Source organism: Triturus cristatus, chromosome 7 (genome assembly GCF_964204655.1).
Source record: "Triturus cristatus chromosome 7, aTriCri1.1, whole genome shotgun sequence".
NCBI lineage: Eukaryota > Metazoa > Chordata > Amphibia > Caudata > Salamandridae > Triturus > Triturus cristatus.
In genome coordinates this window covers 1782428842-1782454588 of record NC_140590.1, presented here as the reverse complement: position 1 = coordinate 1782454588, position 25747 = coordinate 1782428842, and the positions used below count along the sequence as shown (strand labels likewise).

Below are 25747 nucleotides of genomic sequence, written 5' to 3'. Positions count from 1 at the left end.
ACCTCTGTACCGTCTCTCACATATCTATACGTGAAAGGGAGTGACCAAACTTCGTGCAGAAAGGCAGTACCAAGTTGTTCATATCTGCCATGGGCATAATGTTTCATGCACGAACTGAACTTAAGCAGGGTAAAAGATAACGTGATTAACCCGTGAATAAGCCACACAGCAGAATTTAATTCAGCAACAGAAGGGTAAAGGTTCCAATTTCTCAATGTGCAGTAGTGAGTATGTAGCATCTTTCATGGACATGAACTGTTGCTTTGCAGTTAAATTAAAAGGGAGGAAGAAAGATGAAACATTCATGTAATTCCAAGGGACCTTCCCTGCCTTTAACGTTTGCAACGTCCATGCAAACTGCATAATAGAACGCAATTGATTTTGACCATGATACAATACAGACAAATCATCCTGCACAATGTTTAACACAGACGATACAATATTATCTAAGGTATGAAGACAGGGTGTTAATGCTATTATCTATTACAGCCAATACTTTCTCCATATTGGCCTGATCAATAGCTCGTAATCTGGATGCAGCCTCAATCTGTGACAGCTTCCAAACTTCGTTGTAAATGGCATATACCCATCTTTTGGACCTGCCCTTAGCAGGACCCTTAACAAAATCATTCAAATCTATTTTGTCGTTTAATTTTGATAAATGAAGTTTAACAGATGCTAAGGTAGAATGTTGCAGCCAGGATTGGCATAACTTCCCCACGGAGTAAGTAGTGTGCGAAGACTCAAAACGGGGGTCCACACTTACTTGTGTATACCCCTGCCTGAAACCAAGAAACCGATGTTGACAGACATCTGAACTTGTCTGCCACACCAACCACCCTTCTGGATTCAAATCAGAAATGTTGAAGGATGTGTTGGACACGTATGTCTGCAACTTAGCAAGGGGAAGATCTGTATGATTACCCCAACCAGGGTAAGCACCCAGATCCGGAATTGAGGGAGAATTTAATTTTTTACTAGCACTTAATCCAAAACAGGTCTGGAAAAATTGAGGAATTTAAAAATAACATATGATTCGGGATAAGACAGGAACGATGCAAAGCTTCCGTACCCTGTACCTGCCATGGTTTAGAACCCCAAACCGATTTAAGATCGATAGTAGCTTTCCATAGATCATATCCTCCAATTGCCAATTCATCCATAAAGGACTTGGAATACAACAATTTGGTGTCAGTCTAACTTTAGAAGCAGACTCGGGCGCTACCTTAAAATAAAAGGAGGCCGGGTTTGACACACTGAAATCAGAAAAATAAGTGTATTTGTTCACCAACGTGGCGGAGCTGCCCAGCCTAGCGGCGGGACAGTGTTCCCATTGTGTGTAATTTACAAAATTTCTAAACGTATTTGCTTTGTGCAGGAAGTGTGTGCCATAATGTTGATAGCAGAATTGCTCATCATAATTTGCAGTATCTAAATACAAATATTCAGCATCAAATGCAGCATAATATTTCAAATCAGAAAACAGTGCTTCAATGGCTTTAACATCCCAATCATCCGAGTGGATGTTCTGTTTAACCACATCACCCATAGAAACACGAAACCCATTCGGCACATTAATTACTTCAGTGGGGCCATGAATTTGAAATTTAACGGCCTCCCAAGCAATCCCATCACGGACAGGCCAGGCGGTAATGTTCACTAATGTCTGGTCCCTTTTCATGATATGACGAGAAGTGGGGGGGCCAAAGTTCCATCAATTAAACAAATTGTAGATCTTTCTTTCAGGTAGTGTCCATTGGTAAGTCTAATAAACACTACCACAAAGCCAATGGACATAAACAAAAAAATACATATGTGCACCAGCCAAATGTAAGTCCAAGGGGCAATTAAATGTCTTTTGAACCAGGCAACAAAAATTGAAACTTTCGACGGGGCAATGGAAGTCAAAGGAAGAATGTGACTGGTTAATTGCGGTTGATTGCAAAAGAGGCACCGGGACTTCTGTAGGATAAGCATACTCGGGATCTTCAGGCAAACAACCAGCCGTTGGTGGCAGTAAAAGACCAGTAACTGTATGCATCTCGACGGCAACATCAGGCAAGGTATTAGAAGCTGGGGCCACAACAGAATGTCTCGGCATTGAAGGGCAAGATACTGCTGGTGTCCTACTAAGAAGTATCGGCCACTCGCTGTAGCTTTGACATTGTCAATAGAGATGTACCTGTTATCCTTGCGACCAGGAAGTGGAGGTAAAATGACTGTACGTGTACCCTGTACTCCAAGCACTGGAACTGGTGCAAGATAAGGGGGGCCGAACTCCTTCTTGTTCTCCACCTTCTCATGGACCAGGTCACCAACTCGAGGTAGCCAGCCCACTACCGGAATCTGAAGTGCAGCATCAGACGTGGAGGGTACGTGTTCCTTCGCTAGAGTGTCTCTGGCTTCTTGAAGATTCTGCAATACAGCACAGTGATCATCTAGGTCAAAGGGTGCGGCCAACTCCACCATGTCTAGACCATCAAGGTCTGGGACAAACATTCGTATGCCAAAGAGCATCATGTATGGGGTCCGCCCACCCAGAGACCTTCTAGGGAGATTATTAAGTGCACGTCATACAAGTGGGCTAGCCAGTTCCGGCCAGTACCTAAAACCCTGGCTGTCAAAGATTGCTTTAAGTCACGGTTCATCCGCTCCACCACACTATTGCCCTCAGGCCGGTATGGAGACAAATTTGACTTGGACCCTCAAATTTCTCATGGCTACTTTGTACGCCTTAGAGGCGAACGCAGGGCCGTGATCAGAATGAAAAGTACCACACACAACTTCCAACGAAGACACGCAAATCCTTGATGACAGTATGGGCATCAGCACTCCTTTGTGGCCACACCCACAGAAAATGTGTGCACGAATCCACTGCAACCAAGATGTACTTGTACGCAGTATCAGAGGTAAAAGGACCACAATGATCTAAATAAACACAAACAAGTGGTTTATTGGATATATACAACTGCGTTTGTGGTGGACGCGCCACAGATGAAGGTTTTATCTGCTGACAAATGTCACAATTAAGAACATAGGCGCTTGTTTGTATAAGCCGAACCACCAGTAACGTTGCTGTAATAAAGATACCATAGCCGCAACGCCGGCATGCGCGGACGCCATGCCCTCGTGGGCTGCTGATATCAAAGATGGTCTGCAGTCCGCGTTGGGAATCCATCTGTCACCAACGTTGTTAATCCTTACTAACGGGACGTTATCGGGACTTAAGTGATAATGGTAACGAGAAGGGGAAACCTTTCGGATAACCTTTTCCCGTCTCTGTAGCAGCAACTGCTGCCAAGATGTCCTCATCTATCTTACTTTTGGATCTTGTAACTGCTGCTACTAAGTATGTTGCCACTGCGGTTTTTGCTGCTTCGTCAGCCAAACTGTTACTGACAGCATGGACGCCAACATGTTGGTGACCAAGAGTGTGAATTACATTCACAAGAGGCAGACGTTCTTTAAGATATGCCACTCGAACCCAAAGCAGTTTATGCTTAATCGTGCTACTTTGGAATCATGGTAGTCATTCTGAGACCATAAATGGGGATTGTCGTTGTATGCTTGGACACAATGAAACGAGTCGCTCACTATAAGAGTAGTGACTCGAGGATCAGCAAACTCCAGTGCAAGCACCAGAGCACGAAGCTCCGCCAATTGCGCGGTACAATCACCCAATGACTGTATATGCACAACATCGGATTGGAATTCACCATTTACGAATGTACCAACCACAATTGCGCAAGCCGCTGAATAGGCGTGCTTTGATCCAGTTGCGGGTTGCGCAGACCCGTCAGTGTAAATGACACAATGGTAATCCTCGAGCGGGCGCAAAGTCAGAGGAGGTGGATGAACAAATTCATACTGCAAGAACTCCGGAGTCTGTAATGCCGCGTCAAAGATATATGTGACGTCTGGCAAAGTCAAGGAAGTTGCCCACTGTATCCACCTTGGATGCAAAGCTTTAGAATTGGGTACACTAGCTTTCGTCACTGCCTCAAGGGCAGGATATGGTGTCACCACCAGCATGCGTTTCCCTTGTGATAGCGCACGTTCTTTTAGGATCGCCATCTGAACTGCTGTCAGTACTTTATCGACAGCGGAAAATCGCAGCTCAGCTGAAGTGTACAGGTGTGATTTGTATGCAATGGGGACGGTGTCTCCCTCATTGAACGTTAAGTATGTGAAACCCACTGCACCCGGTACAATTCTAATGACAAGGTTAGTGTGGTTATCACGCGTTTGTAAGTATTTTGAAGCAAGAAGGTCAGCCTGCAATAACTGTAATGCAGCAGAATGCTTCGGCAGCCAGCAAGATTTGGAAAAAGTAGGTCGTACCAAGGCATAAAGTGGCTTGATACGCTGGGCATAGTCAGGAATGTATGTGCGACCGAAATTCAGAAAGCCCAGCAGGGATTGTAATTTTTTCAGCGTTGTAGGAGCACGGAGGCGTGTGCATTTCTCAAGGAAGTGCGGAGCCAATCCTCGACCTTCATTGAGTTCGCACCCCAAGAACAACTGTATACTCTGCAATGTGGGACTTTGCAAAGTTGAACTTGTAACCGAAGTCAGCAAACCTAGTAATTGTTATCCACGCAAGCAAGGTGTGGCAGCAACTTGTCGTCTGTTAGATGTCATCGACATACAAGTATGCTTCCGGGTCTACCATCTCCAAGAGAGACCACTCGAGCAGCAAAGACCCCAGGGCTGTTTTTATAGCCCATCGGGAGCCTTTTGAATTGTTTTTGTATGCCACCCGAGGTGAATGCCGTCCACTCATAACTGAGAGGAGCCAGATTATGGCTGTAAAAGCCATTGGAAATGTCAAGTGTGGTTTTAAACCGTTTTCTCACGAGACTATCGACGAGAGCCGAACCGTGGGTGTTTTGCACCGCGCACATCTGGCAGTGTGAGTTTAAGTGCCGTTTAATCCAAAACTAGGCGGTACGATCCGTCAGGCTTCGTCACAGTGAATAAAGGATTATTCATTGGTGACACACATGTTTCAATTACTCCCTGATATTCCAATTGATCAAGGATGGACGCGACGTGAGGTCGTGCCTCACGACACATGGGATATTGGGGTTGGGGCTGGGGCGTGGACCGCAACGTAATCTCATGGTTGGGAGAATTTATACCAGCCGACCTGATTACAATACAACGCAGGGGCAAGCACCTGCGCCCACTCCCCGGCCAACCTAGTAGAATGTTCTGTCGGCACTGTGTGCCCAAAGGACGGGAGGATCACGTCCTCCCCTCGGAGCATCTAAAACTAAAGCCGGGGGCCAATCAGCCTCCGCCAAAAGAATATCATAGGCGGAGGTCAGATTTTCCCAAAAAAACACTCTGAAATTGTCCTTTTAATTGAGGGTGACATACAACGCAAAATTAAACAGTCTTTCAGGGGGAGCCACGCGGGTATCAGCAGTTTCAACATTAATTTATCAGTTGCTGTCACCGCCAGATATGGATGCAGTGCTTGCCGCACTACTGTAACTTCCGCCGCGCTGTCTAGCAGCGTTGGCGCCCATGTCCGGTTCCGAAGCTGTGTCCGTACCATCTGAGGCATACCTCGCTGTTGGTGCAGCAACTTTCTTTTTCTGAAAAGGGGGCTGTTGACGTGCAGACTCGTCCTGTTTGCCTTTACCGTCGGTCTGGCGAGGTTGCTCACGACCTTGAGCACCCTTTCCTTTCCCACGGTCTCCGCCACCGGATTGTGAAGCCGATGTATCCTGTGAAGAACGAGGAGAGCGTTGTTCAGAAACCTGAATCTATCAGGTGACTTAATACGAGAACGATCGCGCAGATCATATGTGCAGTCACTGGACGACCAGACGGGTGAGGCAGAACGAGAACCCTGTTTCTTTTGCTGTTTCCCCTCTTTCTTAGCTCTCCAACTTTGCTTTGGAAAGTTGGGTTTTTCGTCTTTAGTAGACGAACTCACCTTAGTTTGTTGTACTACATCAGGAATGATCACAGTAGGCTTCACACCCAAGGCGCTATGACCTACCATTCTGTAGGCTCTTGCAATAATTTTCGTGAATTCCCTGGGCCTGTCGTTCACATCCACAAGTTCCAGCATATTACCAACTTGGAACTGCATGGCATCTCCTTTGAGGTTGCCCATCACCATGGAACAAACCACATCGAAGCTGTCGACCAGCCTCATTCCCAATTCAATAGCCGCCTCCGCACCATGGTTCTCTTGAACCTTCTTGATGACGGAGGGTAGTACAGACTTAGACGGAGTGCCATAGCACTTCAAATAGGTCGCCGCAAAGACCTTTCCCCAATTGTCACAATTGGCAATGTCCGGGACGGGTCTTTAGGCAAAGTAATGGTGAGGATCCTGTGTTTCTCCACAGGGGTAGTATTTGGAAAAACTGCTTCCAGTTGATCAAATTTCTCAGCAAGCCAATAAGGAAATTCATCCTTACGGGTGGGCGCTTGCCGACCACCGAATTAACCATAACAGGACTAATAACCACTGCGTGGTGGTCTGTAGGTTGTCTCGCAACAGCAGGTGCCCCCGCCTGCACGGTGCGTGACACGTACGGCACTAAAGCCCTATGTACTGTAATAAGGGCAGTGTGGAGCACACGCAACGCCGCTACCGCCACCGTGAGATAGCGGGGATGAGGCGTAAATCCGGCTAGCACCGGCCATGTGGCCCCTGCAATAGACAACTGGCCCATTCTCGCAGGTGCAACCGCATGGGGAAGGGCGACATTAAACCAAATAGTATGCTGCCAGGCAGAGATCGGAATTTCTTGTGTCCTATATGGGGTATAGACCGCAGGAAGCTGAGTGGCAGTATAGGTGTGAAACGCATCGTCATCCACCGCCAGAAGATTCACCCATGAGTAAAACAACTCCTACGGGTATGACGCATTAGCACTGACCACAAAAATAACAGCCATCCCTTCATCTGGCACCCCATACGTCAATTTACGGCGCAGAGGTGCACGACTATGCGCGGCTATATCAACCGCCATCAGGACACACTAAAGCGTAACAACGATATCCAGTGTGGCACTAGGGTTCAAGAAAAACAACCTTTTTAATCAAGCTTGAAGGAACCTATTAATCGAAACCCAGGTAGGTTAAACCGTCACTCCCGTCAACCGGAAACCAGAGTGAGGGCGTTGTGGACTAATATAAGCACTACTAAGGCGCTTCAAATCAAAAGACGAAATGTTTGGTGCGCCATGTTGCAGGGATTCTGCTTATGCACAGAACTATGCGCAGCAACCCAGGACCTCAGAATAGTGGTGTACCAAACTCCCCCAGAACCCCTTATCCGACTAGCTTAGTGTCCCATTCGTTATCCAAGATCTAGCTCGGCAGTCCCAATGTATAGACAACCCAGAACAAGCGACGTAGAATATTCTCAGGAATGGTGGGAATCAGAAATACCTTTTCGTTATTATTCTCATATCCGTCCACAACAGAATAAACCGACCCGGTTAAAGTTTAAAGAGTTTAATTTATAAACCGTGTCCTAAGATGCAGTATTTTGGCTAACATAAGCAGACAAATGGTTAAGATCAGAACCATCAGCATTGTTACAATACCATAGAAAATGAAAGGAGCAATCATAATAAAATGACAGTGGAAATCAGCCACCTTCCTTTTGCTAGTAAACTAATAGTATTATACTAATAGAAGGTCACTAGGCTTGAATGGGGAACCCCATACCGTATAGATCAGCTTAGTGGAATCACATCACAGGATGAGCTAGGCTCTCTCCTGGGAACACTCTTCTGCCGACTAACTCTAAAACGTGCTGCACTGCAATATTAAAAAGCACTCGTCTTTCAGGTATCTGCAGCTGCGTGCATGTTATGGCTAAATAGTGGTACGATCAACCTGAACACAACAACATGCACCGTCTAGCGACCCAGACTGGTTCTTTACACAATGTACAGACCAAGGTCGCTGCTCACTGTTAAGGATGTTAAACAACAGACAGTTCTCATGTGAAGCAAAGTCGAGTAAGAATTTCTCAATAACATGTGACAACAGTGTCGCGTGCAAAAGCAGCAGAAGCGGCAAGATGGCTTTCTAACATCTAACGCGGTTGTGCTAACTTAGCATAGTACATAGGGAGATGGGTATCATCACTATAAAACCTTTCCAGGTTTTCAGCGCTGAAAGTGTTTAATGTGACTCACGCCAACCTGTTAGACAGGAAATGTTTCCTGTAGTTCCAGCCAGCTTGTCAGACTGGAAATTCAAGAGACTTTCTTTGAAGGCTACAAAAGCCAAGAATGTCATTACTGGAAAGAGTTGTAAAAACGTTTGCCTTCACGTCAGGCCATGTCCTAGTGATTGTTGGTCACTGTTTTCATTACTCTAAAGCGTTGTGCTGTTTGTGTCATTTGCCTCACGGAAGGCAGTGTGTTGAACCGGTGTACTGCCTTAGCTGATGCATTCCAGTTGTGTGCTGAAGTCTCCGATTCTGACTGAGTGGGGCGGGGGGTTTGGCGGGAGCATACGTTGTGAACGGTGGGTATCTCCATCGTCCGCTCAAACTACATATTTATAGTAAGTGCAGGGGCACCTGTGTATTTGCAGTGTGGATTGGTGGCACACAATCTTAATATCACAATGCTGTCTATTTCAGTAAAGCCTGACTGCTTTCCAGAAGACAGCCCTTGGCAAACAGCACCTCTGTTTTAGGGGAATGCATAGAAAAGCGCAGTTTAGAAAATGACGGCAGAAAGTGCCTAGAGGGCCCTGGTAGTGAAAAAAAGATGCGAGGTGACACGGGATCAAAATTCATGTTGACCAGTTTAAGGGTAGTCGAGAAAACAGATTAACTCTGTGAAGGGATTTCAGGTTTTGAGCGCTTAACATGATGCGGTAATGCCGAACAACCGGTTGGACAGGAAATTCAGTGGACTTTATCCAAGAGCTTCAAAGGCCTCTCTACTAGAAATAACTTTAAAAGGTCCCCTTGAAGTCATGTTGATGTCCCGGGTCACGTGCTGCATCATTTTCTATTTCATTTGCCTCAAAATAGACAGTGGGTGGAGCTTGGGAGCTGCATTCCACCAGGGGGTGATACAAACCAGGTGTCTGCCGGGTCCTCAGAACAGTGATGGGCCGATACGCTCTGGTTGCTTCTCAAGGGACTACCGTAAGGCCAACTTCACTGAACATGAGTTGCCAAGCAGTATTTTTAGGTCGAGCCTAGAGCTGCGCATGCGCTGCTTGCTCGACTTTTAGTAAAGGGTAAAAAAAGTACGAACAGATGCTGCCATGGCCGGCCTAGAGCTTAAGTGCATGTGCGCGCTTCAAATTCCCCCCTTTGCGTGCCTCTCGCTGTACTTCAATTCCCTCCCCCTCCACAGATCGTGTCACTCTGCTGGCGTCCACTTCCCCACACCCCTCTATACTGCAGCAGGCCGCAATCACTTTCATCAGTTTCACTTTTGCGGCCAATGATTGTTTCCTGCGCGGCCAATGCTGGTTTTCTTCTGCATTTTTTTAGGTCTCACCTGACCCAGCGCATGCACTGGTCTGACCCAGCGCATGCACTGGTCTGGCCAGACTTATTGAGAGGGCTCCAAAAAGTGCTACCAGGCCAGCCTAGAGCTACAGTGCATTTGTGCGGGTGCACGTGCCGCGCTTTACCGCCATTACTTTCACTTTCGCGCCTTCTTTGATGTTTGATCGCGATCACTTTCACTTTCGCAGCCGCTTTGCATAGCCAATAGGTCTCGCTTTTGGAACCTTATAAGTATTTAGTTATGCAACTGATACATGGCTAAACACTTATAAGGTCCCAAAGGCGAGACCTATTGGCTATGCCAATGCTTGTCTTAACTTAATAGCATGCCTAGCGTAGTGGTGGGATTCGGCTTGCCTGAGTCAAACAGTTTGAGAACCCATTTTGACACTGAGCCCGGAGACTCGTTTTACTGTTACCTAACTATTGAATAAAATGAGTCTGCATTGACTTTGTCACCTTTTTGATGGATGCATCATTTTCAAGACGGCTGCATAAAATGTCTTGCCACGTGGCTCCAATGTCGCCGGGGATACTTGTGTGGCGTGTTTGACTGCATTAAACCCCCTATAGTCATTATGGAGAAGTTAACAAAACATGCTGGCTGGCTGTCTGGCATCTCATTACCAACTAACTGGAACTGGCAGCCCACAGGATAATCCTTTGCCTGAACTACAAAAAGAACGTTTCACACTCGTCGATTGCCACCCAAGGCCCTGCGTTTTTGTCATTGGCAGATATGCATCTTGATAGCAAGTCCAGAGCACACACAAATTTGCATTTTATACCTCGTACGGCAGCGTTGATCAGCATTGCTGGCCTCTCGCTGCGCTGAACGCAGGCACTTGATGCCTAAAGGTTACATGCAAGCAAACGATGACTTAAGATGGCATCTGTATGACTGGAAACTACAACTGATTATTGGGGAAAGACTGCGTTAATTTAACCAGTTTGTGTTGCACAATAGAAATAAACCACCTTGGACGCCCCTGGCTTAGACTAATAACACGGCAAGTAAAAATGCGTTACTCGACTAATGAAGGTTAATTTTGTTCTCCTCTCAAATGTTTATTTTCCGAAAAATTCACATTGTTCACACTAAACAATGAAGTACATTAAGTAGTTACCATTCCCGACATTTATAAAGGGTGATAAGTTATCCTAGCCAGGTCTGGTGGCTCAGTGGACTAATGCATCCACAGCAGGGTCCACTCAGCCTCTCATCCTTTCTGAGGTCGATAAAAGGAGCACCATTGAGTTGGGTAACAAACATCTGTTCTTCAGCGCCAAGAAGCCCCTTTCGGGGTGAACGTGTGCTTTACAATTACACATGTTATGGTATATCCAAACAAGCATTGGCATAGCCATATAAGTGTTTATTCATGCAACTCATGATGTTGTTGCACTAAGGATATTGTGCTGGATAACTAAACACTTATAAGGCCCCAAAGGTGAGACCTATTGGCTATGCCAATGCTTGTTTCTCTCGCTGCTGGCCTTTGAGGTGGGTCAGCCATCCAGCCTGCAGTTTTCTAAGGGGCTAGACATTGAAGGCGCATTTCTCCTGAGGTGGGACTTCAACAAGACTTCCGATGAGATCACGTTTGAGCTTCAGATGCGGACCACCGGATGGGTGGGTTTCAGACTGAGCCCCAGTGGGGGCATGGAGGTATCAGACATTGTGATGGAGTGTCATCCTCCTAAGCTTAACTATTTTGCGGTAAGTGCAAGGACATCTTTGTATATAAAGTGTGAATTGGTGGCACAAAATCTTAATATTAAAATCAGAACACAGTCCTTTGCAGACACCTCCTCTGCTTCAGGAGAATGCCGACAAGAACATGGAGAGGAGTTGGCTTAACGGCTAGGGCAGCCAACTGGGGATCTGGGTTCGAGTCTCTGCAAGGACACTGAATAGCCTGTGATTCTGGTCAAATCTCTTAATCTACCCGTGCCTACCAAAAATGAATGAGTCCTCATGCAACGCAACTATAGCGCCCTGATACCGGATTCGGTTCAAGTTTGCGCCAAAAACTCTGTAAAATAATGAAAGAGGCAAAAGTCCAGTCATGGGTAGCTGAGAACAGGAATTTCATTTTGCCACCATGCTATGTTCAACATTTTTCGAGCAGAAGCGAGATATGTGCATCAAGCCTACTTAAAACCAGTCGATTACATGGATTTTCTACTGTTCAGATGGACGCCAACACTATTTGACTCAAAAATAGGTTTGTTTCACTTTTTATAAAATATATGGAAAATGTGATTACTAGCATGACCTAGCCCCCTTCCTTCCCATGCTCCCCATAGACAGGTTAAAACATACACTTACCACCTGTACCACCTGCACAAAGCAGGCGGTGAATGCATGCCCTAAAACATATGCAATCGGGAATGCCATGTGGTTTTAAGACCAGTAAATGTAGTCTCATTGTAATTCCCCATTCCTTGGGGCTCAACTCGTAATTGCACAGTACTGCTGTGGTGTTACCACATGGTAATGTTTGCTGCGAATTTGAAGAAAAGCTACATTAAATCTTGGGTGCGCCGTGGCAAGCAGTGCAATTCCAATGAACGACTCTTGTGAAATAAATGTGGCAAGATTGTCACAAAAAATAACTTAAAATATCAAGTTAATTGGAAAAGAAACTGTTAGACCTGGCATCTTTGGCGTGGTTTCCCCTGACTTTTTGCCTCTACCTCCTGTATTTTTGACGCGATGTTGGATTTCGTTTTTGCTGGTTTAGATGCTTTGGGCACTTTGCCACGGCTGATCAGTGTCAAAGTGCAAGTGCTCCCTAGGTAAATTGTTATATTGATTGGTTATCCATGATTGGTATATTTGTTCCACCTGTCAGCCCCTAGTAAAGTGCACTGAGTGTGCCAGGTCTGGTGATTCAAATGCTGCTAGTGGGCTGCAGCACTGATTGTGCCACCCACAGGAGTAGCTCTAAAATGATGTCTTAGGCCTGCTTGCAGTACCTATGTGCAGTCCAGGACTGCTATGTCGACCTTGGCAGTGCAACCACTGACCAGGCCTTATCCTTCCCTTTCTGTACATGTCAGGCATCCCTATGGTGGCCCTAGGTACCCCCCTGGGCTGGGTGCAGTGTATCTGAAAAGTAGGGCATGTACTGAGGTGTGTAACATGCCCTGGTAGTGAATTACAGCCATTTTCGTTTTTCACTGCTGAGGCTATCTTGCCCATAGGACAGAATGGGGGAGGCTGTTTACATGCCTATCTTCCCCTAAAGGCAAGATAGAAAATCCAAGTTTGGTATCTTTGTGTTCAGAATTTAATTATACATCTTTTTAGCAAGATGGTTTTTAAATTCACTGTGTGAGAATAGCACTTTTTAGAAAGTAGCTATTCTCCTGTTTAACCTTCCAGTGTGCCTGTGTGCTGGTTGGCTGACTGGTGTCATGTGATGGGCTAGGTGGCTCCAGGAGCCTGGATGAGTCAGCAGCAGGGTGAATAGGGAGATCTGCTTTAGATGGGTGGGAGGAGTAGTCCCTGGGTTTGAATAGGGCTGCCCCTGCCAGCACAAAGCTGGCTCCACCCCCTGCTGGCCAGGCTGAGGACTCTGCCGGCACAAAGAAGGCTCCACCTCCTGCTGAGCGTCTAACGACCCTGCCCCTCACTCTGAAAGGAACCAGGTGCTCCAGAGCAGAGCACACCCAGGAACCGGTTTGAGCAGGGGAATCCCCCCACTGAAACACAGACAAAGACTTGGAGGGGTATAAGAAGAGGACGCCAGACACCTAAACTTTAGATCACTTTGGAACGAAGAAGAAACCTCTGCCAAGGAGAAAGCTTTAAAGGACTCAAGAGAAGACTGCCTGCTTGCTGTTTTGCTTTGCTGCCAAGGAGAGGGGAAGGACTTTGCTGTGTCCCCTTCTTTTGATTCTGATCTCCAAGGGCCTGAGAAGAGCTGACTCCCTGTTAAGAAGTCCCAGGAACAAAAGGACTTCACCACCACCTCCCCTGGAACTCTGATGCGAGAGTTCTGACCTGCCTTGGAGTGCTTGCCTAGTCTTGGGGCCTCAGGAGGTCGGTTTGCTGTTTGGGAGCTGGAAAGCAGAAGCGTGAAAAAGAGTAACTGGTACCCAACGCATCATTTGATTGCGAGTCGCAAGAACAAGAGTGCGAGGAGAATTTCATCGCGGCGTCATCGCAGCACCCGGAGTCCCCGCATCGCCGAGTGCGTCTAGCATCGTTCCGGTGCGTGAAGATTCCTGACGCTGCGAAGGTCGTCACAGAATCAGTTTGCGGGCCGCACCACTGCCAGTGCGTGAAAGTATCCAGTTGCTGCATGTGTCGACACAGAGTCCCGTGACGCATCGAAGGTTGCGGCGCCAGAAGTCAGCGCTGCACCGCGCATCGCGCCACATCGAAGATCATCACATCGTACCTGTGCGTGAAGCTTCCCCCTGAGAAACCTACGCAACGTAAGCCAGCCATTGCATCCTCCCCCCTACAGATCTGAGCCGGCGCATCCACCTCTGCTGCATGAAGCAGGGCTGCTGCACAGCCTCCCCAAGATCTCCGCAGTATTGCATCGCCTTTGCCATCTTCCTTGTTATAGCTTTTGGGAACCTTATAAGTATTTAGTTATGCAACTGATACATGGCTGAGAGTGTCGCATTTTGTGCATTGAGAGTCGCATTGTGAAGGACACTGATTTTTACATCCTGGAGTACTTTCTGCAAATTCTTGAACTATCTTTCAAGTAACCTTTTTAATTGTATGGTGGTTTTTCTGGAGTATTTGGTCTTGTGAAGTTTTTAGTAAAGATACCTTATTTTTCTAAAACTGGTGTGGAGTAAATCTGTGGTTTTCACTGTTACTGTGAGTGTTGGTACAAATCCTTTACACATTGCCTTTGATAGCCTAGACTGCTCAGGCCAAGCTACCTAGAGGGTGAGCAGGGGTTATCTTAACAGTGTATCCCCCTTTCCCTGACTAGAAGCAAGGGTCCGTACTTGGACAGTGGTACCTACCCTGCCAACTAGAGACCCCCAGATCTAACAGAAACCTAATATAAATTGTTACATTAAGTGTGTTTACTTATACATGTTAATAGGCATCCACAATCGTTCATGGTGCTGGGAGCAAGCAAAACGGAATTTATCAAACTAGAGTACTTAATCCAATACAACTTTGCATATAATTTTATTTATCATTAAAGATGGCACTTAATTCAAATTATGTAACGTAAAGACACTCCAAATATTAACCTCCCAATGTAAAGGTGTTCCAGGTGTACTTACCTCGAGGTAATGGCTCCCATATAACGCTCTCAGTGCCTACATGGCTCCTGCCCCCAGCAGCGTGAGTGCTGAGTGCACCGCTTCCCTGCTGCTTGCTGTGAGCTTGTTACATGTGTGGAGTATTATACTTTAGTGGTTTTATCATGAAGGATTACTGTCCTGTTTTTGGGAGGCATACATTGGTAAGTCATTTATTAGCATTTCTTTGTGTCAAAGCCTTATCTTGTTCTATTTTGTGCAGTCACAAATCATCCTAAATTCACTTTATTCCAAAGGTCCTCTCCACAACAGCCCGAGCCTCCGTAAGCTGCGTCTGACATGTTGGGCTCCCTGTTATAGAAACATATGATCGAGTTTTTATTCTACATCAGATTCAAACTTCAAATAATCTTCCCGGGTCTGAGGGACCTCAGGGTATACAATGGTTCGATTAAAAAAAGTTACTGTAATCTTCAGTCCTCTCTTAGAAAGATTAGTAGGTTAAAATCTAGCAGGCTCCTGTACACCTAGCTAGTTGAAAAGTGATGTTTAGAGAGGAACAAATGTGAGTTAATCCATGTGCAATAGTCCTCAGCTAAAACCTGATGGCATCATGGTGTACTTCACACAGTGGCAACTGGTTTAAAATCTGCTAGATGGATGAAGGGTGATTCAACATGAATAGTCTCCCACTGAAACTCTGCGACAATTATGGTTTGCCGCGCACAGATGGTTAATGATGATCTGTTGCATTAATGTGTAATGTAGTTAGATGACGAACGCGACTACTGACTGTCATTGGCGCTTCAGTCTTTCGTGGCGTTTTTTCCATTGAAATCATTGAAAATTCATACTTCTGGTTCCCTTTGTTTGATTTTGTTTTGTCATTTTCATTAATATTTTTATCTCTATTTTTATAAATTAAAGTCGCTTTGTTGTGTTGTGCCTTGGACATTTTAACTGTTTTGGTACCTTTAAATGCTTTTCAGATTTTCATTAACTTAAGCCTGTCTGCTTTTGCTATCTGTGTTTGAGGTCAGGCTTGCATCAATGCACTGCACGATAAACTACGACTTGTGCTTGTTTTTAGGACTACCATGCCGTTGGAAGAGTTACCCCGGCACGGGATACCATGCAAAACTACAAACTTCTTTCATTGTCTGAGAATGGAACCAGTACAACCATGAGGTTCAGCCACAAGTTCAGAACCTGTGACCCCTTTGATGTTGATATTACGGTAAGTGGTTATGGCATGGTTGTGCTATGGCTGCCCATCCAAACCGTGATCAGCCTGTGGTGTTCTCCTGAGTGGTTATGATGAATCCAAACTGTGTTTTATGCAATGTTAGAGGATGGATCACTTGTAGGGGTAGGTATGGACCTACCGCTAGCAATAAGGCCACCCCTGCAATATAAGGCCTGACAAGATCTCGATACATTAGCCCCTGGCTCAGCCCATAGTAGCTGGCTGTGAGCAGGCAGGCTTAATTCTGGAGACAGGTATGCAAAGCATTAACAAACAACACAATAAATAGCTAAGACACAACACACAATAAAAATCAAACCCCAATTTATAAATTGTTTTTTTAAATAATTAAAATGACTCCTAAATGACAAATCCAACGTAGGGAACTGGAGATAAGAATTTATGAATATTTACCATTTTATAGTGCTTAAAAACATATAACGACAACCTGGGACATCTGGTTGCACTTGACCAGGACAAAGTAAGTTTGAGGCTGACCGTGATGGAGTCCTGTTCGCATACAGTAAACGGGAGGCCCTGGCCAAAATGTTACCTTCACACTTAGAAACGTTTCTGGAGGATTTTCTCTCAATGTTGTGCTTTCCCCTCCAGCAGGTCATTTTCAATATGATGTCATCAGATTGATTTTCAGAGGCCCCATGTCAAATCTGTAAAGTCTGGTACTTTCTGCTGGACTGTGATGAATAATCGTATTCCAGTTCAGTAACGGAGGCTGCGAAATGGCACACCTCCAGCCAGGCACAGTCATAAATACAATTGTCACCGCCTGGCTCACCCATTCAAATCCCAGTGATTTCATACTCGGACAAAGCAATTTCAGAGTATAACACATCTCCTCTCTTTACATCAAGAAAACAAATGAGTTACATAACTGAAACACAGAGGCATAATGAAAAGTATGCAATAAAAATGAACATTAAATAAGAATGCAAAAACTGATCATATGAGCAATAACTTAAACAAAAATAAGATATAAAACACTACACGGGAAAGTACGAAAACAAACCAGAACCATCTAAAGGGAAAGACATGCAGGAAAAGAACAAGGGACACACAAACCAGAAGCGGCAACCATGGAAGATGCACACATTACATACACCACAGTATATTTAGAAGCCCTAAATGATTACCTACAGACATAATCACTCAAATATGCAGGAGTTCTTCTTGTCCTGACGCCTCGTGCTGATTGGTGACAGCCTGAGGAACACCCACATTCTTTCCTTTCTCACATTTTCAGACAGTAATTCACCATTCTCCTCATCCCTTCTTTACTCTGTATATCGTTATCAACCATCTCCTGAAACCCATCCCCACCTGTACCTTTCATCTGATACAAAGCCATGTAATAAATGCTCCAATGCTGGTTCATGTAGGTAAGGAGTTTATTAGAGTAAGCAGGTACGTCCTTCCTTCACAGGTTCCTTATCCATCTGAAGGCCATCCACCACACTCTAGAACCATGCTTGCATCTAGCAACCGTAACCATAGTAATGCAGATGTGAACATCAACATACCACATCTCCCCCTTTTCCAGAACAACCTAACTAATTATTAAGAGTTACACATCTTTACAAGACGTTCTGCAAAATAATTTCACTTAAGTTCAGATAAAATAATTCAGTAATTATAAATTGTACTGAATTCATGAACAACCCTTTTCCCTTCCATTTTTAACATAATTTCGATATTTCAATGGCATGACAATCTCTCTCCCAGCGCGTGATGTTCTCAACACCTCACCTGAGGTTCCAGCTTTACTACTGGAAAATGTACCATTTGACTGTGTCAAACTATTGCTACAATTCCCAATGTCAAAGTCAGGAACTACATCCCATAACCATTTCATGTCTGATTTAATGCCAACGGTCTCATTCATTTTTCCTTTTTGGACATTGCATTTTGACATTCTGTTATAGTGCCAAATTTTCCCATCACTCAATTTTGCAGATCTTGAATACGTTGCAATTACTTGTAACGGTGTGGAAAATTTACTTTTGCCTTTTCTTACTTTGCTAGCCAATTTAACTTTAACCCAATCACCAACATTAAGTGCGCAATCAAAAGTACCATGGGTTCTATCAAAATTGATCTTATAATTCTCTAGCATTTTTCTTAAATTGGCCCTAACCAACGCAGGTGACCATTTCCCGTATGTTTGCATGTTAGACCATGCCACATTATCCTTACAAAATGGTTCTCTGCCCGCAGTATTTTAAAAGGACTATACCCTGTACCAGTTGGCGTAATTCTATATGCCCAAACTGTACTGAAAAGTTCCCTTTTCCTGCTTTTAATGAAGCTTGTACACTTCCCATTATGACCCTGTTAAATCTCTCTACACTACCGTTACCCGCTGGATTGTATACAGGAGTCTTCTCACAAATTCCATTTCTTACCAAAAAATTCTTAAACTTGTCAGAAGAAAATTGCGGACCATTGTCAATGTGATCATTTTTGGAATCCCTTCTCTTAAGAATAAACTCTCCAAAAACGTAATGGTATGTTTTGTGTCACATGTCCCATCCTCTTCGCCATTGTAATGCTCCAATGCTGGTTCATGTAGGTAAGGAGTTTATTAGAGTAAGCAGGTACGTCCTTCCTTCACAGGTTCCTTCTCCAACTGAATGCCATCCACCACACTCTAGAACCATGCTTGCATCTAGCAACCGTAACTATAGTAATGCAGATGTGAACATCAACATACCACAAGCCACTCCTCCGACTTAGTTTGGCTATTTTCCAGTCTTGACTCAATTGCCTCCCACTTTACTTACTTTATATGGGCCCCAGAAATTTGGCAAACCTCTTCCCACTCCTCCTGGCTTGACCTTCACACAATCGCCCACCTGAATAAATCTCCCTTGACCTGGTCTTTCCCGCACTCTTATCTCCCACTGTACTTTTGCGCATCCATGTAGGAACTATTTCAGTGCCGGACATCTGCCTCTAATCTCCTCGTTGGGACTTTTCCCAGTTCCAACAAGTATGGTGGTACAATATGCCCACAACATTTCTTTCAGTTTTTTGGACTCTCTCCCCTGCGGTACATGCCAATTGCATAATACCCTTCACAATTTTGTTCAGCCTGTCACACAACTCATTTCCTTGAATTGTATAGTGAACTACACGCATGCCTGATTCCCGTTTTTTTTAAAGAAATCCTCCACTTCCAAAGACGTTAGTTGAGTCCCATTATCAGTGAGGATAATCATAGGAAACCCTTTCAATCTAAAATCTCCTCTCGATTTATAGTAGCCTCTGTGGGAATCGACTTCATAATGACAACCTCAACCTACCTTGATTTTACATCAACCAAAATTGCAGTATACCGTTCATAGGCGTGAAAGCAATTAAATGGCACTGTAAAATCAAGACAGACTTTCTCCCGACTCAACAATGTGTTCTTCATTTGTTCTGCCAACCCCCACTCAGTCTCTTTTCAGATTACTTGCAAATGTTAGTTTTTCACCCATTCTTTAATCAGTTTGTCCATAACGGCCACCAAAAGTTTTCTTTAATTCTTCTGGTACTTAGTGTTTGGCCTAAGTGCCCTTCATGTGCCAATCCGATCAACTTGTCTCGTATGGAGATGGGTGGTACAAAACGCTCCCCTCACATCAACAGCTCCTCATTATGAATAGATAACTCATCTATGACTTTAAAATGGGGCCTCAATGCCTCAAGAATGGTACTCTTCCTCCTTCCCACCCCTGTTATAAGTTTCACCACGCCTTGAAGTGTCATTACTGTGCATACTTTTGATCCAATTTTCATTAGAAACTCTACTTTCCATGCCTTCCATACAATTTTCCAAACTGGCCACCACTTCACACCGAATGACACAACCACCAACACTGTTCTCAGGTAACCTAGATAGGCTATATGCGACATCGTTCCTCCACCCTAGCACAAACTGCACTCTGCAGTTGTATTCTTGTAACCTGACAGCTAAGCGAGCGAACCTTCCTGAGCAGTTCTTGGTACCATCCAGCGCCAACACTCGCAGGAGGCTTGTGATCTGTCCTTAGTGAAAACTCCACCCCATAAAAACACTTTGAATTGTCTTGTTGCCCAAGCTGCAGCCAATGCTTAAGGCTCTGACTGAGTAATTCCTGTCCGCCTCTGTCAAAGACCCTGAGGCAAAAGCAACTGTCTTCTCCAATTTTCCATGCACTTGTGCCAAGACAGCCCCAAACCCCACTGCACTGGCATCAAAAGTCAATATGGTCTTTCCATTGGGTTGAAATGGTGCCAGGACAACCGCATGAGCTATATTGTCCCTGATGATCATAGATGCCTCTTGTTGCTTTAATGTCCAATCAAATCTCCTCCCTTTGCACAATAGTTCTCAGACTCCAGTTTCATTGCAGAATCCTGCACAAACTTGGAGTAATACTCCACTAGACGCATAAAGGACCTTAATTGCTCTTTGTCGGCATCTGCATAAGCATGATGGCACTCAATAGATTTTGTTCAGGTGTAATCCCCTCACTAGTGATGCGATGGCCTAAATCAACTTCCTGTGTGCCAAAAACACATTTTTCTCTAATGTGATACCAGCATCACCTAACTTTGACACTTTCACCTAAGTCTTATTGTGCTCTGCTACATCCTTCCTGTTGGACCTGGCCCTTTTTGAAGGGTCATCCCTAAACTTTTTGCCTTCCTCCTGTATTTTTTCTGACCTGGTGTTGGCTGATTTATGACTCTGGGCACCTTACCACTGCTGACCAGTGCTAAGGTGCATATGCACTCCCTATGGTAAAATGTATACATTGATTGGTGTCCATGATTGGTTTATTTGGTTTACTGTCAGCCCCTAGTAAAGTGCACCAGGAGTGCCAGGGCTTGTAAATACAAATGCTGCTGGTGGGCTTGCAGCACTGGTTGTGCCACCCACAGATGCGGCCTAGTAAAATGTGTCTAGGATCTGCCACTGCAGAACCTGCGTGCAGTCTGGTACTGTCGCGCTGACTGCGCAAGTGCACCCACTTGCCAGTCCCTAAACCTTCCCTTAACTACATATTAGTGACCCCTCTGGTAGGCCCAAGGGCAGGGTGCATTATAGGCATAAGGTAGGACATGCCCTGATGTGTGTGGCATGTCTTAATAGTGAATTACAGCCATTTTCGTTTTTCACTATTGAAGGCTACCTGCTCTCCATAGGCCAGAATGGGCTACTGGAATTACTACACCCTGTAATCCCAGTGGACTCATAGAGCATGGTAGAAAGTTATGTTTAGTATGCCTGAACTCAGAATAATAAAATACTTCTTCTAGTAAAGTTTATTTTAATATCCTGCGTTTGTAAATACTACTTTTAGAAAGTTAGTATTTACTGATCTGGCCATTCAGTCCGCCTCTGCGCTGTGTGTGTGTGTTCTGCCTAGCAACAGTAAGGAGCAGGGTTGGGGAAACCCCAGAGACAGGTTGGCTGCCAGGTGGTGGGTAGAGAGATTACACCAGGATGGGTGGGAGGAGTACACCCTGACTCTTGAATAGACCTGTGCTCTGCCACCACAAAGCCGGCGCCGCCCCCTGTGGAGCGGCTGATGTGTCTGCCCTGCTGCTGAAAGGAAAGCGCAGAGTCACCACAACAAAGTGCTCCAAAAACTGGACTGAGCCAGGCCCAGGCCCCCTGGCGCTAAAGAACAAAAGAATTGGTGTATAAAAGTAGGAGCCTGGCTCCTAAGAAATCAGATCCTGTTTGCACTACGACGAACCTCTGCCTGAAGGAGAAGGACCTGGAGAAGCTGAAGGAGTACTGTCTCTCTGCCTGAGAGACTGGCCTGCAGTGGGTGCCTGTCTGCTGGAAGGAGAGGAAAAGAACTTAAAGAAAGGACTTTGCATCAACTTGTGCTGAACTATCTCCAAGGGCTTGCTAGAGAACTTGCCTCCTGAACTGCGCCCCAGGAACATTGGGCGCTACCCCCCCCCCTTGAAGGAGAAGAGACTGCTGTGGGTGATTCTACACCGCTGACCCCGGAGAACCTTGTGCCTTAAATCTCCCTGAGCAACGCGACCTCTGCGCCGGAGTAGCTGTGAGCATCGTGAGGGCCCACAAGCCTAAACACAGTAAGCAACTGCCCCCTCGAGCCGTGCTCGCAAAGTAAGGAGGACATCCCTGTCCAAACATCGAGCCCTGCGACCCCCCCCGGGCTGCAGAAATCACCGTGAGGACCTGTGTGCACTGTTCGCCCCAACCGGACGAAGCCGACAGCGCGCTGCGCTGAGATCTCGCCCCCAGGCTGCCCCCTCTGCTTCTGCCCTCGCTGGTGTACTGTGGAACTAAGGAGTGCCCCCACGAAGCATCCGCGTCCACGGAGGAGCCGGGACCAAGACGCGACGTGGGACACTCGTGGCTGACTTCTGCAGGCCGCCGCGAACACTTGCAGTGAAAGAACCAAGGTATTTGTGGCTCTGCACGCTGAAATACGGCCCGTACTAACCTTCGTACGGCGTAACTGCTTTTGAACTGCTGCTGGGTTCGCACTGTACTGCCTTCGTAAATCCTGGGTTAGGGACGTACTGTGCCTGAGTGTACCGCTGTTCGCACCGTACATTTGCACCGTACTGAGGAGTCAGTCCAGTTCGCCCCGTAACTGCTTTGGAACTGCTCCTGGGTTCGAGACATACTTGTGCCTGGTTCGCATCGTGCTGCTAGCTGAAATGATGGCGCTTTGAGGCGTACTCCTTTTGGCTGAGTTCGAGCCCTAACAGCCTTGGTTCGACCCGTGCTTACCCTGGGAACAGCAAGGTTCGAACCGTACCTACGTTTTAACCGTACTGCATTGAAAAGCATTGCCGGTGCTCACGCGAGAAGCGTGATACTTGGCAAGCGTACTCGGGCTCACGCGAGAAGCGTGAGAAACGGCAAGGTCCTGTTAAAACCTTGCCCAGAGTACCCCAAAGGCGCTACGAAGGGCCCCGAAGACCTAAAGAACTTATTTTAAAGAGAACTGTGCCATTTTAAAACCTGTGGACTGCCCTTAAGTATTTTAAAGTAACTGGATTGAGATTCGCTAAGAGAACTGTATTTATTCAACCTGCCTGAAAGAAAACCCTTTTATATACAGACTTCTACTTTTGATAAATACAGCCTTGTGTCTTTTGTGTGGTGGGGTGGTGATTATTGTGTGGGACAACTTGAACGCTTAACCATATGCCCTCTGGGAATTTAGCCTGACTGCTCGCGCCATGTTACCTAGAGGGTGAGCAGGGGTTATTTTTAAAGAGGTGATCCTTTGCCCTGACTTAGATGAAAAGGGTCCCTGCTTGTCGCAAGGGCATACCTGCGCCAACCAGAGACCCCGGATTCTAACACTTCCTAAAGATCAGGATATCATCCAATAAAAATACAACTTTATCAATCCCCTTCAGGATGTTCATGATTCACTGAAAGACCAGGATGTTCATGATGACTCACTGAAATACGCTGGCAGCAGAACAAAGACAGAAGGAGTTGTAGGAAGCTGGGTTTCTGTTGGCGTAAATAAACCACTTTTTGCCAGACTACTGATGCACTTTGACTTGATATGCCAATCAGGTTACCAGAGCCCATGTTCTTTGCCAAAACTGTACCTTGTGCCCCCATTTGGCACCTTTCTGGCCACATGTCAGACCCTTGAAAAAGGTACCATGGGCACAAGGTCCCTGTAGCAAGGGAAGGGCTGTAGCACTTGTGCCACCCTTAATATTTTTTATACAAACAAATTTGTCGGAGTTCAGTCTTTGAGCGTGTGACATGATTTGCTGATTGTGTACAAAAAATGCTTAACACTACCCTCTGACGAAGCCTTACTGCTTGCCCACACTACCACAAATGGAGAATAAGGTGCTATCTACTTTTACCTCTGCCTACCCTTGGGGATCCACTTGACTCTGTACACACTATACCTCGTTTTAGTAAAGTATTTACTGAGCCATCTTCCTACATTGGTGGATCAGCGGTGGGATATACAACTTTGCATTTGTTGGAATAACTTGGTTACACATGATCACACAACGGAACTTGTAAATTACCTTTAGAATTATGATTTTTGAATTGACCATTTTCTTTCTCCAAATTTCTAAAAATCTTGTTAGGGCATTGGGTAAGTCCCTTTAGAATTTTAGATAAATATAATCTCATTTTAGTTAGGGATAAGAGGGGGGGGGGATAGAACTTTTTTTGTCTCATAACAAGAACCCAGCAGTTAGTGCAGAAAACCACAATGGAATAGAGAACCAGGTTGAAGAGCTCAACCTCACCCCTTATCTCCACTTAGAATTTAGGAAGCTAAGGTCTCTACACAAACTCTTGGGGTCCCATCCCTCCAAACAAAAGCTCCAGGAGCTGTTGGCAGGGTATGCTAAGGACCATCCTTCTGAAAATGGTGAAAACCTCTCTGATGAAGTAGAGGGAGGGGGTGAGAATAACTACAAACCCCCCCTCCCACTTCATAGTGAGAAAATGGCCCCAGTGGCCCCGACACCAAGAGTAAACCTCTCAGTACCTAGATCCCACCCAGGTGGATCAGGTGCTACTGAACATTGAGGACTGTCTCAATGAAGAGTACTTCCTGCTTGCCAGGTGTACCAAATAATTAGACCTAAAGACCAGACTCCTGGCTCTAGTAAAAGAAAAAGCATAATTGGGCCTAGGACCCATCAATGGTGGCAGCAATTAAAACAATTTAAAAAACAGAAGGATCCTATGATCCCAAAATCTCCAAAGAGTTTGTCCCTAAATTTGAGGATGGTGATGATATCACCAAGTGGTTCACAGCCTTTGAGAGGGCTTGTGAAGCCAAAAGGGTGAAGAAAACTCACTGGAACATTCCTTTGGCAACTGTTTTCTATTAAGTGCAGAGACAGACCTCTGACCCTTAGTGGGGCAGAAGCAGAGTCCTATGGACTCATGAAGGGCACCCTGGTTGAGGGATTTGGACTCACTGTTGAAGAGTATAGAATTAGATTTAGGGAGTCTAAATAAACCCAGAGTCAACCCTGAGTGGAATATGTAGAGTATTCAATGAAAACACTAGGGAGCCGATTCACAGAACTAATGTGAAACAAAATCCTAAACTTACTACTTTTGGTATTCACAGAAGGCATTTAGTAGTAATGTTAGGATTCCTAACTTTCTTACTACTAAACTGAGACAAAATCCTAACTGTCCGACTTTCGGTATTCACAAGAGATTTAGTAGTAGTAACGTTAGGATTTGTAACTTTACTACTAAATGCCTTCTGTGAATACCAAAAGTAGTAAGTTTAGGATTTTGTCTCGTATTACTTTTGTGAATCTGGCCCTAGGAGGCTGGTTGACTGGAAGTAAAGTGCAATATTATGATGGTCTGTATAATTTCTGTATGAAAGAATACACATTAAGTAATGGCATTGATACAAAGGTGCATCAGTATCTGGTAGAACCAGGTCCAATTTCTCCCCATGAATTGGGAAAGAAGGCCAACCACTGGGTCAAAACTAGAGTGACCAAGACGTCCGCTGGGGTTGACCAAAAGAAAGGGGTTATAAAACCTCCCCAGAGGCAAGACAGTGAGCATCCTAAAGATAAAAGTAAGGAGTCCCCGGTAGCCCCACAAACACCTGTCCAGGAGGGTGGCCCCAAAGACACCTCACAAACTGGATACCATGCTAAGAGTTGAAATCCCAACAAGGTATGGTGTTACAACTATTAAGACAGGACACCACACCAAGAACACTAGC

At 45.4% G+C, this 25747-nt stretch overlaps 1 protein-coding gene across 1 annotated transcript in view; it reads left to right on the top strand.

Annotated features, from left to right (window-relative positions):
- Positions 1 to 25747, top strand: part of LOC146813101 (putative DBH-like monooxygenase protein 2) — a 138608-nt gene that overhangs the window by 9258 nt on the left and 103603 nt on the right. Inside the window, exon 2 of the mRNA XM_085620075.1 lies at positions 15858 to 16004. Within this exon, the coding sequence (XP_085476201.1) occupies positions 15858 to 16004 (147 nt within the window). The remainder of the gene's footprint in view (positions 1 to 15857; positions 16005 to 25747) is intronic.